This window comes from Physeter macrocephalus, chromosome 18 (assembly GCF_002837175.3).
Source record: "Physeter macrocephalus isolate SW-GA chromosome 18, ASM283717v5, whole genome shotgun sequence".
In the NCBI taxonomy this organism is placed as follows: Eukaryota; Metazoa; Chordata; class Mammalia; order Artiodactyla; family Physeteridae; genus Physeter; species Physeter macrocephalus.
The window spans coordinates 4,103,219-4,118,462 of NC_041231.1; the positions used below are offsets into that span (position 1 = coordinate 4,103,219).

Sequence of the window (15,244 nt, forward strand, 5' to 3'; positions counted from 1 at the left end):
GAAGCCCCCTGTGCCAGGCCCCCGGGCTCCTTCTCAGGGCCAGGATGCCCGGGAGAGGCCGGACCCACCCCGCTCCCAGACCGCGAGACGGTCCCGTGGAGAATTGGAAACACCTGTGCCCCGACCCGCGCCTCACCCCGACCCTGCCCCTCGGATTGCGGGCGCGTGAGCTGCCCGTGGACAAGTGCCCGCTGGCCCGCCGGCCTCCTGCTCCCCAGGGTGCCTCCCCCAGGAGCCATGTCCTTCTCTCCTGCTCCCAGGGCGGTGTGGGCACAGCCCCTGCTTCTCTCCCTGAGCGGGCCGGGCACCCTGAGGCCGGCACGGGAGATGCCCCCCCAGGGCCGCCTCACTCCTGCTGGGCCTGAAGCAAGCAGCTCAGAGCCACGTGGGTTCAGACAACCGTTAATTAGGGGGCCCCGGGCTCCAGCAGGACCACTCTGCCCCTCCCACGACCCGAAGTCCCAGGGGGGCCAGCTGAGAAGGGGTCTCCAGCAACGAGCTGGCCAGCCAAGGGCCTGCACCCCAGGGATGCGGTGTCAGCCCCACAAGCTCCTCAGGCCTCCAGGGAGGCCTCCGTCTGGGCCCCAAGGCCAGCGGCCCATGCACGAGAGCCCCCCAGCCTGGACCCCACCCCGAGGGGCAGTCTTTCCTCCCAGGGTGGGGGCGGGGCCCCGTGTGCTGGCACCTTGCAGGGGTCCTGGGTCCAGGCGGGGATGAAGCGCCCCCCGGAAGCTCTCTGTGTAGCACCCTAGAGGGGGTGCCCAGGCGCCTCCCCCAGCATGTCCCGGTCAAGCCCCCTCTCAGTCCCCAGGTGCCCACTCTGACTCCCTGCACTGACCCCCAGGGAGCCCCCTGGCAACCGAGGTTTACCCCTCGCCTCGAGTAAACACCGGAGACGTTTGCGGGACCCCGGAGGGTGAGTGCCAGCCCTGCTCAGAGGGGAGTGACAACGGGGCCGCTGCCCGCTGAAGAATTTTCCGAAGGCCAGGTCCTGATAAAGCAGCGCCCCAGATCCTGTTTGGCCACCGCTGGACTGGCTGGCCGCGGCAATTACCGGGCGGGAGCGTGGGGCACAGGCAGGCGGGGCGGGGCAGGGCCCCCGGCCCCTATATAAGGCGTCGGGGGAGGCCACTCAGGCCGCACAGGTGCGGCGAGCCTGCCCAGTGCCCCGCGGTGGGAGGTGTCGGGTCCGGCAGTGGCCGCTCTCCTCTCCGCGCCATGCTCAGGTCCTGGCTGCTGTTCCTCTGCTGCGGCGGTGCCCTGCTCAGCGCCGGTGAGTGGGGGGCCTGCAGGCCGCGCGCCAGGGCTGGCCAGACACCCCCAGAGGGCCCCTGCGCGTGGGAAGTCCTCCCAGGCCTTCTCGCCTCCGCGGCTTGGCCGTGGGCACGCCGACGAATGGGAATGGAAGGGGAAGCCAGGCCCAGGAGGCTTCTCCTCGCTCCGCGGCCGCCCCACGCTCGCCGAGGCCCAGGTCTCCGCCGGCGGCCTCGGAGCCTGGCCCAGCCCGTGCGAATCGGAGGGGACGGGCAGTCTCCTCCACAGCAGTGGGTGCGGCAGACGTGGGCGTGCGAGGCAGGGACAGTGCTGGGGCCTCGGCGCTCAGAGCCTGGCCCTGTCGCTCTCCCCACTGGGCCCTGGGTCCCGAGATGCCTCTGGGGGTCCCCAAGATGCAGCCAGAGGGCCTGAAGGGGTCCTTGTGGGCCTTGAAGTCAAAAGACTCAGGGAGAGACCCCGTCTCCACCGGGTCCTGGCTGCGAACAGACAAACTACGAAGAGGGCTCTGGGCCTCAGTTTCCAGGTCTGTTCGAGCGCGGGCGATGCCTCCCTTTTGTGTGGCTGCCGTGAGGACTGAAGACCTGGGAGGCTGGAAGAGGCCGCCCCGCCCGAGTGCCCCCAGCCTCACCCATCGGGCTGTTGGGACGGGGGTCCCCTTCCTCCTCCCCGAGGTCCCTTCGGCCAACCACCCCAGGCACGGCAGATGCCGCAGGCCTAGGAGGATCTCACCCCGGCCCCGCCCCCCGGGAGGGGTCAGCCCCAAGGGGGTGCCCTGATGGCCCTGGGGGAAGCCCCTTCCTTCAGACTGCAGGCACCCCCCACCCCGCCCCCGCAGAGCCCCGGTCTCCGAGCCAGCGGACTCGCTCCTGCCTGCCTCCTAGGTGCTTGCCCCGCTGCCCGCTCCTTGGCGGCCCCAGAGCCCCACCAGCCTCAGCTGGGAGCCAGGGAGAAGCGCCAGGCCTGCCGTCTGGCCATGGCCCAGGCGCTGGGGGCAGGCTGGGGGCTCCGAGTAGAGCAGGCCTCCCCTGGGCCCGTTCCACCCCCTGCCTCCCACGAAGCCCCTCCCCACCGCCCAGGCCCCAGCTTTCCCACCAGGGGTGGCTCTGAGCACTCAGGACCTGCCCATCCGAGGGCACCTCCCTGGGCCCATCCCTCGCCCTGGGGACCCCCAGACCGGGACCCAGAACCAGGGCGAGGAGGGAGGTGTTCGGGAGCCAGGTGGGGCGGGGCGCAGGCCAGCAGGTGTAGTGAGGGGCGTGGCTTTGGGGAGCCAAGGGGGTCCAGGCTGTGAACGCTGCACGGGGCGGGGGCGGGGCCTCTCCACACCTCAGCAAACACTCCGTGAGCACCATCCCTGGCTGGCAGCGGGGGGAGCGAGGGGCGGGCCCTGCGCTCCTGGACCGGAGGCCTCAAAGCACAGGCTCAGACGTCAGGATCTCGGGGGCTGGGGATAAGGGACAGAGGCCCCTGAGCCGGGCCAGCGTTGACGCGGAACGGGCAGGGCAGGCAGGGCTGCCAAGCGTGCAGAGGAACAAACAGCGTGTGCCCCAGCCACCACAGGGCCCGTCCGGGGGCTGAGAAAGGCCAGGGGCGGCGGACCGGCCCGCCCTGCAGGCCCCGCGGGCCCCAGCCAGGGACCTGAGCGCAGCGGGAAGCTCAGACAGTCCTAGGCGAGCAGCAGTGACGCTGCCGGGGGCCTGCCGGTCAGACAGTGGGGCCTCAGGGCCGGGCGGGGACTGGGCAGAGCCGAAGGCCGGAACGCAACAGGGCTCGGGAGGCTGGTGCTGGGTGACAAGGCGGAACGAGGGAGGAGCCGCTGCGAGCGGGCACCTGGGAGTGACCCTCGGGGGCACAGTGGACGCGACTCTAGGCACCGTGGGGGCCAGTGGTGAGCCGAGAGGAGGGGCCCCAGGCGTGGACGTGCGTGGTGGGCACTGCAGAGGAAGGGGGCCGCGTGTCACCACCCGCCCGGCCTAGGGACCCGGTGCCATCGGACAGGCCCCCCTGCTCCCTGGCGTCACCCAGAGAAACAACACCGGCAGCGACCAGCACCGTGACTCGGGAGGTCCGTGTCACCCAGGAAGGCACAGAGCCCGGGGGGCCGCACTCGGCGGACGGCCCTGCCGCCCGCCAGCTCCGGGCCTCCTCGCCCCCGGGGCCCCCGGGGCCGCAGGGAGGGCTGCAGCCGGGCAGGGGTGGGGCAGGCGAGGCTGGGCCCGCGCTTCCTGCCCCGACAGCCACCGTGGGCAGCGTCACCGGGCACTTCTCTGGCAATGGCCAGAGCGTGGGGAGGTGGACAGGGAGGAGGGAAGCAAAGAAACAGCCACTTTTAGGGCCCAGAAGAGGGAGAAGTCCTCCGTGGGCCTCGGCCTCACTCAGCCTCTGAGCTGGCGGCAGAGCACGCACGGAGCCCAGAGGGAATGGACCCGAGGTGGGCCGGGCTGGGAACTCGGCGGGTGGAGCCGGACAGCGGCACGCCGCCGGCCAAGTCACCCACAGACGCCCGGGCACCCCTGCCCAGCTCTCCCTGCCCCTCCCGCCGCTTGCAGACCACCGAGCCCCGCTGGGCTCAGGGCTCCTCACCCGCACCTGCAGCTACTACCCCCCATGAGGCCCACACGGGAGCCCACTGGGAGCCAGCGCAGCCGGGAGCCCCTTTATCACACGCCACCTGCGTGCGCGGCGCCGGCGCCCGGGCTTCTCTGGGGAGCGAGCCGGTGCCTGGAGCCCGGCGGGCAGACCTGCAGGTGCCGCAGGCCAGACGACGCCACGGACAGCCGGGGCCCAGCTGCCCCAGCCCTGAGCCCCACTCTCGGGACCCCGTCTCCCCAGGGACCTCCCGGCTCCCAGCGCCGCGGCCGCCCCCTCCTCACCCTCTGGCCCCACTCCTGCCCTTCCACGCGTGCGTGTGCCTGGGGGCGGGGCCGCATCCCCACTGTGTCCCCAGCCCCAGCAGGTGACAGCTCGGAGCGGTCCCTCTGAGGCAACCAAAGCAAGGGGCGGCGGGGACGGCGGAGCTCGTGCAGCCCGGGAGCAGCCCTGCTGGCTCTCCCCGCCGCGCCCCGGGCCCGGCTCACCCCAAACACGCTGCCGGCCACAGCCCTCGAGCAGAGCTGGGCAGCTCCGCCCACACTGACCGCGGGCCCTGTCCACGCAGGGCTGGACGACAGCTCCTTGGTGCCCCCAGGCCTCCAGAGGCTGAAGGACTCCCCACAGACAGGTGAGGGTCACGGCAGCCCCCTGTCCCCGTGTCCACCGGCCACAGCCCTGCTACAGGGTAACCGTGTCTGGGGTTTCCACGAGGCGCTCCAGCTACGGAAGAGCCTCAGACCACCCTCGCCTCGGGGAGACAAGCCCCTGCTGCCCCTGCTGGATGGGGGCTAAGCTGCAGCTTCATGTCCTACAGACCCCAGGGCTGATGGCGCCACAGACCCCAACCACAACAGAGGCCCGCGCTCCCGTAGGCAGGGGATGGGTGTGGGGCACAGGGCCCTTCTCCCACCCACCCCAGGAGGACCTGGAAATTGGGAGGCCTCTTGTCTCCCAGCGCGGGCTCCCCGGGGCCCCAGACCTGCCCCAGCAGCCGGGAGGACGCACGGCTCCAAGACCCGCCCGCTCTCCCCGCAGCTGTAGACAGGGGCTGGTGCTCCACGTGGGGGGCCGGCCACTTCTCCACCTTCGACGGCCACGTGTATGATTTCTCGGGGACCTGCAACTACGTCTTCGCGGCCATGTGCAAGGACGCCTCGTCCACCTTCAGCGTGCAGCTACGGCGAGGGCCGAGCGGGAACATCTCCCGGGTCATCGTGGAGCTGGGGGCCTCTGTGGTCACCGTGCAGACGGCGGTCGTCTCCGTCAAGGATGTGGGGTAGGCCGCAGAGCCGGGCCGGGCGGCTGGGGGCCCGAGGGGCGGCCGCTGACTGCTGTCACCTGCAGGGTCGTCAGCCTGCCCTACACCAGCAACGGGCTCCAGATCACACCCTTCGGCCAGAGCGTGCGGCTGGTGGCCAAGCAGCTGGAGCTGGAGCTGGTGGTCATGTGGGGCCCGGGCGCCCACCTCATGGTGAGGACGCGGCAGGGTCGGGGGACCGGGTGGCGGAGCCGCCCTCCTGGGGGTGGGGGCCCTGACCCCGGCCAGGAGCCTGGGCTTTTGTAGGCTCAGTTCCCTCCATCGAGCAAGAATGGAGGTCCCCTGGGAGGAGCCGGGCGGGCAGACCCTGGGGTGGCGTGGCGCCAGGACCCTGCCCGTGAGGGGTGCTCTGGGCCCCTGGAGCAGGCGTGAGCAGCTTCCGAGGGGTCCTGGGGCCCTGGGAGTCCTGTGCGCCTCCCCGCCCACCCGACGGCGGTGCCCGACCCCTCCAGGTCCTGGTGGAGAAGAAGCACATGGGCAAGATGTGTGGGCTGTGTGGGAACTTCGACGGCGAGAAGACCAATGAGTTTCTGAGCGAGGACGGTAGGTGGGCGGAAGTGGTGGGGAGACCCCTCTGTGGCCCAGCAACCATGGTGCTGACCCTGCCCCACCCCTCACCCCAGGCCAACTCCTGGAACCCCCTAAGTACGCCGCCCTCCAGAAGCTGGATGACCCCAACGAGATCTGCGCCTATGAGGCCATCCCCAGCCCCCGGGTCCCGCAGGCAGCGAACGTACGTGAGGTGGTCGGGCTCCCCGGGGCCCAGGGGGCCCTTCAGCCAGGGTGGGGCCGGCTCACGGCATCTGGCAGGGTCCCGAGGCCAACGACACCCCCAGACTTCCAAGTCACACGCGTGGTGTGGGATGTGGCCTTGACCCCTACGACCCTGAGTGTCCCTGTGCCCAGGCCCAGGCCTGCATCCAGCTGCTGACCCTGGTGTCCCCCGAGTGCAACGTGCCCAAGGAGCCCTTCCTGCTGAGCTGCCAGGCGGACATGGCCGCGTGTGCCCAGCCCGGCCGGCACCACTGCAGCTGTGCCACGCTATCCGAGTACTCGCGCCAGTGCAGCATGGCCGGCCAGCCCGTCAACAGCTGGCGGGGCCCTGGCCTCTGTTGTGAGTCCTGGGGAGGGTCGGGGGGAGGGCCAGGGCCCCAGACACGATGCGCCCAATCCCCCCTTGTCTGTGAGACAGAGGGGACCCAGGTGGAGGAGGGGCTGGCCTAAGTCCTCGGCCAGCGGGGCGGCGGGGGGGAGGTGGCCAGGCCCTGGGAGCCCGACCCCTCTCACGAGGGCCACACGGGCCTGCAGCCGTGGGCCAGTGCCCAGCCAACCAGGTGTACCGGGAGTGCGGCGAGACCTGCGTGCGGACCTGCTCCAACCCGCAGCACGGCTGCTCCAGCTCCTGCACCTTTGGCTGCTTTTGCCCGGAAGGTGAGGACAGCTGCTCTCCCAGGACCCTCGCAGAGGAGCCCAGACACAGGGCCTCAGCTCCGCCCGCACCCATGCTCGGAACCCCCAGGCGCTCTGCTGGGCCGTGGCCCGGGAGGGCTCTGCCTTCCCTGTGCTCACAGACGCCCCGGGCCACGGCCGCGTGTGCCAGTCCACGGGGAGCAAGGCGGTGGGCGGGGGCGGGGCTGCCCAGCAGGAGGCCGGGAGGGGGTCTCCTTGCCCGCGGCCCCAGGAAGCCCCTCTCCTGCAGGTATGGTTCTGGACGACATCTCCAAAAACCACAGCTGCGTGCCTGTCCCCCAGTGCCCCTGCATGCTCAGCGGGGTGGTGTACGCTCCTGGGGAGGTCACGACAGCCGCCTGCCACACCTGGTGAGTGCAGGGCAGCAAGAGAGGCGTGCAGGCAGGCTGGGGACAGGGACGGGGACGCGGCGGCCTCAGCCCTGGGGGCCATCTGGGTCGTGCCTCCTCGCCCACAGCCGGTGCTCTGGGGGCCACTGGGAGTGCGTGCAGCGGCCCTGCCCCAGGCGCTGTGCCCTGGAGGGCGGCTCCTTCGTCACCACATTCGACGCCAGGCCCTACCGCTTCCACGGCACCTGCACCTACATCCTCCTCCAGGTAGGACACAGCCTCCGCCTGGGGCCCGCCACGGGGGGTCGCCGTGAGCACCCCGGGCCCCCTGTGCTGAGCCGCCCCTCCTCCCAGAGCCCCCTGCTCCCCGACGGCGGCTCGCTCATGGCCGTGTACGACAAGTCTGGGTACTCGCACTCGGAGACATCCCTGGTCGCTGTCATCTACGTGTCCAGCCAGGTGAGGCCACCCCGCCTGCCACCGGCGCGGGCGCCCCCGCTTCACCCTGCCCGGCCCGCAGGAGGCGGAGGCCTCCGCGACGCCCGCCCCCCCGTAACTCAGCCACCCTCCCCGCAGGACAAAATCGTGATTTCTCAGGACGAGGTGATCACCAACAACGGGGACACCAAGTGGCTGCCGTATAAGACCCGTACGTCCTCGGCCCCACCCGGCAGCCAGGGCCTCACCAGCCGGCTCCCAAAGCAGGCCGCCTACTGAGGCCCCTGTCCCCTCAGGCAACATCACGGTCTTCAGGCAGACATCCACCCACGTCCAGATGGTCACCACCTTCGGACTGGAGCTCGTGATCCAGATGTGGCCCGTGTTCCAGGTGTACATCACTGTCGGGCCCCAGTTCAGAGGCCAGACCAGAGGTGAGTCCCTCCCCCGGCTGCCCAGGGTCGGCCCAGCTGCCCCGTCCCCACCCGGCTCGGCCACTCCAGAGGAGGAGGAGCCCGGCAGAGCCCTGCACTGACCCAGCGCGTCGGGCGCTCACGGCCCAGGCCAGCTCCACCTGGCCGGCTGGTCCTCCCAGGGGTGGAGCCGGCCATGGCCTCTCGCCCTGGGCGTGGTTAGGGGAGAAGACGGGCTTTGGGGAGGGCGGGGCAGGACGGGGGCACGGGCCAGTCCACCCTCACGTCCGGCCGGCCCAGGGCTCTGCGGCAACTTCAACGGGGACACGACGGACGACTTCACGACCAGCATGGGCATCGCCGAGGGCACCGCCTCGCTCTTCGTGGACTCCTGGCGGGCAGGGAACTGCCCAGCCGCGCTCGAGCGTGAGACCGACCCCTGCTCCATGAGCCAGCTCAACAGTGAGTGCCGTCTGGGAGGGCTGCGGGGCGGGCGGGAGACCCCGGCGGACGGCTGACCCACGCCGGCCTGCCCCCCAGAGGTGTGCGCGGAGACCCACTGCGCGGTGCTGGTGAAGAAGGGCTCGGTGTTCGAGAAGTGCCATGCCGCCGTGGACCCCAAGCCCTTCTACAAGGTGGGTGGCCCCGTGGGCAGCGGGGGTGGGGGGGGCGCAGGGGGCACCCTCTGGGTCCTGGGTGGGCACCCACGGCCCCTGTCTGCCCACAGAGGTGCGTGTACCAGGCCTGCAACTACGAGGAGACCTTCCCGCACATCTGCGCCGCCCTGGGCGACTACGCCCTTGCATGCACCTCGCGGGGCGTCCTGCTCCGGGGCTGGAGGGGCAGCGTGGACAACTGCAGTGCGTATGGGCCGGCGGGGCCGGCGGGGCTGGTGCCACCCCCCGCACCCCCCCACCGGACCTGACTCCGGGTCCCCCGCAGGCACCCCTTGCACGGGCAACCAGACGTTCAGCTACGACAGCCAGGCCTGTGACCGCACGTGCCTGTCGCTGTCCGACCGCGAGGTCGAGTGCCACCCCAGCGCCGTGCCCGTGGACGGCTGCAACTGCCCCGAGGGCACCTACCTGAACCACAAGACCGAGTGTGTGCGTAAGGCCCAGTGTCCCTGCCTCCTGGATAGCTCCAAGTTCATCCTGGCCAACCAGTCCACCACGGTCAATGGCGTCATCTGGTGAGCGAGGGGTCCAGAGGGCGGCCGCCCGGCCTGCAGCCCAGCCCAGGCGGCGCTCACCAGGCCTCTCTCCTGCAGCTACTGCGTCAACGGGCGGCTGAGCTGCCCGGCACAGCCTCAGATGCTCTTGGGTACGTAGCTGCGGCCGAGGCTGGCGGAGCTGGACTGTGGGTGCCTTGGCCCCTCTGGGCCCGCCTCACCGCAGGCCCCTTGTCTCTGCAGCAACGTGCTCGGCCCCCAAGACGTTCCAGTCCTGCAGCCAGTCCTCGGAGGACAAGTTCGGGGCAGCCTGCGCTCCCACCTGTCAGATGCTGGCCACCGGCACCCCGTGTGTAAGAGCGGGTGGGACGAGGGGCAGGAGCACCCCTCGGAGGGCAGGCTCCACTGCCTGGGGGTGCCGGGCACACCCTGGGCTAGACATCCCCACGGTGGACGCCCCAGCGTCTTCTCCTTGGCCCACAAGAAGAGTCCCACAGACCCCTCACGAGAGGCAGGCCACGCTCCATCCACACCATCCCGTGGTGCACGTGACCGGTGGCGCGGCCGCCGGGCGTGCTCCTTTGTGGGCTCCCTGGGGACCGTGGGACCTGCCAGCCTGGGGTAGGGGTACAGCAGCCCAGCCATGCCCCTCAGAGAGGGGCAGCAGTGCCAAGGGAAGGCCCAGAGCAGGACGGACGCGGGGAGCAGGTCTGGAGAGAATGCTGGGGAGGCTCAGGTCCCAGGGCTGCGGCAGCAGCAAGCAGGGCCACCCTCCAGGGGCCACTGACCCTCCTCCCTGCAGGTGCCCACCAAGTGTGAGCCTGGCTGTGTCTGTGCCAAGGGGCTCTACGAGAACGCCAGAGGGCAGTGCGTGCCCCCCGAGGAGTGCCCGTGCGAGTTTGCAGGCGCCTCCTATCCCCAGGGCGCCGAGCTCCACACGGACTGCAAGAGCTGGTGAGCCGCAGCCCTACCCGCAGACCCTGGTGGCCCAACAGTCCTTGAGCCCTTGGGGCGGGCAGGGGCCCCTACCAACCCGCGAGGTCAGGGTGCTGCGGGGGTGCGTGTGCCCCAGTCACCCCAGAATGCCCTGCCCCTCCCACAGCACCTGCTCTAGGGGGACATGGACGTGCCAGCAGAGTGCTCACTGCCCATCCACCTGCGCCCTCTACGGGGAGGGCCACGTGGTCACCTTCGATGGGCAGCGCTTCGTGTTTGACGGCAACTGCGAGTACATCCTGGCCACGGTGAGGGCTGGCCTGGGCCCCAGGGGGCCCCGGGGGGCCAGGGGGGGCCCGGGGGGCCGCAGGGCCGGCTCCCCCTCAGCGCCGTCTCCCCACAGGACAGCTGCGGTGCCAGCGACTCACAGCCCACCTTCAAGATCCTTACAGAGAATGTCGTGTGTGGGAAGTCGGGCGTCACCTGCTCGCGGGCCATCAAGATCTTCCTGGGGGTGAGCAGGCGGGTGGCCTTCCCAACGTCCCCCTGGGGCCCCAGGGCCTGGCCTCTCGGGGCCCTCACACAGCCCTGTGCCCTGGCCTCCACGTCCACATCACGGGCAGCAGAGTCCCCGGAATTGGACAACCGTGCAGCAGGGAGGGGTTCTCCCACAAGCCTGACCCTCAGCCCTCGGCACAGTTTCCAGCATGTTCTGGAACCTTCTGCCGACAGCAGGCTCTAGGGGGCAGACCCCCCCACCCCCAGGCCAGGGCTGGCCCTGCCATGGAGAGCTCAGGCCGGGAGGCAGAGCCCAGCGGCATTTAGCGGCCACCCAGGACGTGGGCAGGCATCCTGTGACAGCCGCACCCCACAGGGCCTGTCCATCACGCTGGCGGACAGGAACTACACGGTCAGCGGGGAGGACCCCGGCATGCACTTCCGGGTCAAGGCCGGCTCCCTGCACCTGGTGCTGGATGCCACCATCAGCAGCACGTACAACCTGACCCTCATCTGGAACAAGCACATGACCGTCTTCATCAAGATCGCCCGTGCCTCGCAGGTACCACCGCGCCTGCCCCACAGCCCCAGGGAGTGGCGAGTCCCTGCCTGCCGGCCGCCTGACACCAGCCCCCGCAGGACGCCCTCTGCGGCCTGTGCGGCAACTACAACGGGAACATGAAGGACGACTTCCAGACACGCAGCGGGTACTTGGCGTCCAGCGAGCTGGACTTCGTGAACTCCTGGAAGGAGAGCCCACTGTGCGGGGACGCCACCTTCACGCTGGACCCCTGCAGCCTCAACACCTTCCGCCGCTCCTGGGCCGAGCGCAGGTGCAGCATCATCAACAGCCAGACCTTCGCCGCCTGCCACGGCCAGGTGCCCGCCCAAGGGCCCCGTCCCGGCCCGCCCGGCGCCCCGGGCTCCGCGGCCGAGCCGTCGGGGGGGGGTAGCCGGGAGGGGCCCGGCCCCCGCCCCGACGCTGAGGGCCGGCCCCGCAGGTGTACCGCCTGCCTTACTATGAGGCCTGCGTGCGCGACGCGTGCGGCTGTGACACCGGCGGGGACTGCGAGTGCCTGTGTGACGCCGTGGCCGCCTACGCCAAGGCCTGCGTGGACAAGGGCGTGTGCGTGGACTGGCGGTCCCCGGACTTCTGCCGTGAGTGCCGCTGCTGCGCCCAGAGGCCTCCGCGGGGCCACAGGCCGAACGCCCGGCTGCAGCGCTCCTCCCGGGCAGGGGGCGGGCGGCGGGCAGCACCCCCAGGGAGGCCGAGGCACGCTGAGCCCGCCCTGGCGCCTGACGGTGCCCTTCCCCGCAGCCATCTACTGCGACTTCTACAACACCCACACGCAGGCGGGCGGCGGCAGGTACCGGTACGCCCGGGAGGCCAACTGTACGTGGCACTACCAGCCGTGCCTCTGCCCCGCGGGGCCGCAGAGCGTCCCGGGCACCAACATCGAAGGTACTGGGCGCGGAGGAGGAGCCGGGAGGAGGGGCAGGCCGGGAGGGGGCGGGACTGCCGGCGGGCGGGATGTGGGGCTGTGTCTGACAGGGGGACCCAGGCGGGCGCCCGCGTCTGGAGATCGCGGCAGAGGCCGGCGGGGGCCAGGCCTGGGGAAGAGGAGCTTCTGGCTCCGGACGCTGAGGTCTGGCTGCTCTCTGCACGCCCCCCTCAGGCTGCTACAACTGCTCCCAGGACGAGTACTTCGACCACGACAAGGGGACGTGTTTGCCATGCAGCAGTAAGCTCAGTCCACGGCCCAAGGCCCCCCACGCCCACCCCCAGAGCTCCCAGCTCCTGCCCAAGCCTCTGGCCAGCCCCCCAGCACCCCCTCTCCCCAGGGGCACAGCCAGAGACACAGGGAAAGGGATTGGCCCTCGCCTCCCCAAACATCCACTCACCCGGCCTGCGGCCACAGGGCACACCCAGGCCCTGCCAGCCTGCTGGGGTGGGTGGGTGCAGGGCAGGGACCTCCTGGGAGTTCAGCAGCAGGCGGCCTGGTGGGCACTGGATGCTACCTGCAGCGACCCTTGGGCAGCACCCCGGCTGGCCCCTCCACACCCGGCCAGGCCCATCAATGCAGAGGTGGGGGGAGGGGAGAGAAGGGGGGAGGGGGAGGGGGAGAGGGAGCGGGGTCCCGGCACTTCTGTGGTAGCTCCACCCCCATGTCCTCTGCCTCACACCCTGGGGACACGGCCGAAGGCTCCCCGCCCCATCTCAGGCGGAGCCGCCAACCACAACAGGTGATTGCACACATGCAACACGCCAAGGTGAAGCAGGCTCTCTCCCAGGGCTCTTCCCCGGCTCCACCAGCCAGGCTGCAGCCAGCCCAGCCCGTGTCTGTCCGCCCAGCGGCAGCAGCCAGGCTTGCGGGTGGCGGGTGGGGCAGGGTGTAACTGGGCTGGCCCTGGGCTGCTCGGCACCGTGGGGGCAGCAGGTGCTGACCAGGAAGTCAGACGGGAGGGGCTCCGCAGGCCCCACTGGGCCCTGCGGCCTGGCCAGCGAGCACAGCAGGGCCAAAGGACACACGCCCTGCCGGGAGCCCCCACTGCCCTGAGGGCTCCTGCCCAGCCCGCAGAGCTTGGGGGCCCAGCAGGGAAGTGAAGGGCTCCTCCCAAAGGGTGTGCCAGAGCAGCTCCCTACCCCACAACAACGGCATGTGTGTCGCACTCAGGCTTGCCTGCCACGGAAACCAGGCCCACCACAGCCACAGCCAGCACCACAGTGACCCCCAGCACCACCGGGCTGAGCTCCACCAGACCCTCGCCAAGCTCCCCGGCCACACCTGAGGCCCCGACCCGGACACCCAGCCTTCCGGCCACGCCAACGGCCACAGCCACAGCCCCCACCACCCAGACACAACCAACAGTCCCCTCAGGACATAAGGCCCCCAGGCCAGGGCCCCGGGGTGGGTGAGGAAGTGCCCGTGGCAGTGCGGACGGGGCTGAAGGGGATGTCGGGCGCTGTTCCCCACAGATTCTCCTCAAACCACCTCCACCGTCACCACACGGGCCACATCGGCACCGGCCTCCACGGCACCCACCGTGACCCAGGCCACAACGCAGCCCACAGGATCCTCCCACGGCACAGCCACGCGGTCCACAGCTCGGTCCACGGCGCGAACCACAGCAGCCCCGCCAACCCCGGCAACATCAGGGACCTCCACAGTGTCCCCTGCAAGTAAGCATGCCACCACTGCCTGTCCCCACAGAGGGGCCTCAGTGGGGCAGCCCCAGCGCCCAGCCCAAGCTGTGTGGGGCCGCGTGGAAGACAGCAGCCTCGGGCCACCCCCACGACCACACAGGGCTGGGTCAGGCCCGAGGGAGGCAGCAGCCTGCCTGGCTCTCCACGCTCTTCTTTGCATATCTCCCCGGCCACGGTACCCAAGCGCCCATCCACCACGGCCACCCCCACCAAAGGAATCCACAGGTCCCAGGGGATGCCAGGGCTCCAAAAGGCCCCTGACCCAAGTGCAGGCCCCGACCCTGCAGCAGGGCCACAAACCTCCGATTCCCCTGACAGCAGGAGAAAACAGAAGCTCTTTCCCGAGGCCAGCGGCAGGGGAGCCATGCAGGGATAGCCGAGCCCACCCGAACAACGGCCGCCCTGAGAGTAGCGCTGAGGGGACAGAGCCATGCAGGGCTGCCGGGGAGGGACCCCAAAATCCACAACAAGCAGCTAAGATGCAACAAGGGTCCACGGAGAATGCCGGGGTGGGGCTTGGGAGAGGAACAAGAAAGTCATTCAGAAAACTCCTGGACACACCACCAGGGACACAGAAGCCACATGCGAGGAGGACGATGTGGAAGGTGTGGGTGATGAACGGGTCACACCCCAAGGTAGGGTAACAAGGAGGAGTGAACTAACCACCACTGTTTTCTACAGCATTCTCAACACACCGTTGGACCCCTGAAACCCCCGTCAGCCAGGAGACACAGCAGACGGACACCCCACGACCCCCGGAGAGCACCACAGGCCACAGCACAATGCACACCAGTCCACTGTCAAGAGCCACCACTGCTAGGGCCGAGGGGAACACCAGTCACACCACACACTCTGCATCCAACCCCCTAACACACACCGCCACGGCCACACCCACCACGCAACACACCCCTTTCAGCACATACTCCACCCCCACCCTTTCTGTCCCCACTCCCACCCACACAACAGGTCCGCCCACGGGAACACCTTTCTGGACCACCACCACCTACCCCACACCATCACACCCAGAGACCCTTCCAACCCACGTGTTAACATCTGCCACCTCCTCGGTGGCTCCAACCTCTCACCAAGTCATCACCCCAACAGAGTCCCATGCTACCGCCTCCACCCCAAAGCCAACTGGCACCCCACCCAAATCAACACACATCCCTGTCACAGAAACAGAGCTTACACCCACAGCCCCACCACTGACAAAGACCACAACAGAGACCACCACGCCCACAGCCACACCACTGAAAAAGACCACAACAGGGACCATGACACCCAGAACCCAGCCACTGACAAAGGCCACAACAGGGACCGCCACACCCACAGCCCCGCCACTGACAAAGACCACAACAGGGACCGCCACACCCAGAACCCCGCCACTGACAAAGACCACAACAGGGACCACCACACCCACAACCCCACCACTGACAAAGACCACAACAGGGACCACCACGCCCACAGCCACACCACTGAAAAAGACCACAACAGGGACCATGACACCCAGAACCCAGCCACTGACAAAGACCACAACAGGGACCGCCACACTCACAGCCCCGCCACTGACAAAGACCACAACAGGGACCGCCACACCCA

General features: G+C 69.8%; 1 protein-coding gene across 1 annotated transcript in view; it reads left to right on the plus strand.

Moving 5' to 3' along the window:
- The first annotated feature begins 1,218 nt into the window (after positions 1-1,218).
- Positions 1,219-15,244, plus strand: part of LOC102981021 (mucin-6) — a 25,247-nt gene continuing 11,221 nt past the window's right edge. The window contains exons 1-29 of the mRNA XM_024131590.1: positions 1,219-1,273; positions 4,433-4,495; positions 4,903-5,143; positions 5,212-5,338; positions 5,638-5,728; positions 5,809-5,918; positions 6,092-6,299; positions 6,494-6,616; positions 6,885-7,005; positions 7,113-7,251; positions 7,339-7,443; positions 7,561-7,633; positions 7,719-7,856; positions 8,136-8,297; positions 8,376-8,470; positions 8,563-8,695; positions 8,778-9,027; positions 9,106-9,158; positions 9,250-9,359; positions 9,809-9,960; positions 10,109-10,250; positions 10,346-10,456; positions 10,817-11,002; positions 11,080-11,319; positions 11,442-11,598; positions 11,759-11,902; positions 12,117-12,182; positions 13,116-13,353; positions 13,418-13,621. Coding sequence (XP_023987358.1) covers positions 1,219-1,273; positions 4,433-4,495; positions 4,903-5,143; positions 5,212-5,338; positions 5,638-5,728; positions 5,809-5,918; positions 6,092-6,299; positions 6,494-6,616; positions 6,885-7,005; positions 7,113-7,251; positions 7,339-7,443; positions 7,561-7,633; positions 7,719-7,856; positions 8,136-8,297; positions 8,376-8,470; positions 8,563-8,695; positions 8,778-9,027; positions 9,106-9,158; positions 9,250-9,359; positions 9,809-9,960; positions 10,109-10,250; positions 10,346-10,456; positions 10,817-11,002; positions 11,080-11,319; positions 11,442-11,598; positions 11,759-11,902; positions 12,117-12,182; positions 13,116-13,353; positions 13,418-13,621 — 4,037 coding nt within the window. The remainder of the gene's footprint in view (positions 1,274-4,432; positions 4,496-4,902; positions 5,144-5,211; positions 5,339-5,637; positions 5,729-5,808; positions 5,919-6,091; positions 6,300-6,493; positions 6,617-6,884; positions 7,006-7,112; positions 7,252-7,338; positions 7,444-7,560; positions 7,634-7,718; positions 7,857-8,135; positions 8,298-8,375; positions 8,471-8,562; positions 8,696-8,777; positions 9,028-9,105; positions 9,159-9,249; positions 9,360-9,808; positions 9,961-10,108; positions 10,251-10,345; positions 10,457-10,816; positions 11,003-11,079; positions 11,320-11,441; positions 11,599-11,758; positions 11,903-12,116; positions 12,183-13,115; positions 13,354-13,417; positions 13,622-15,244) is intronic.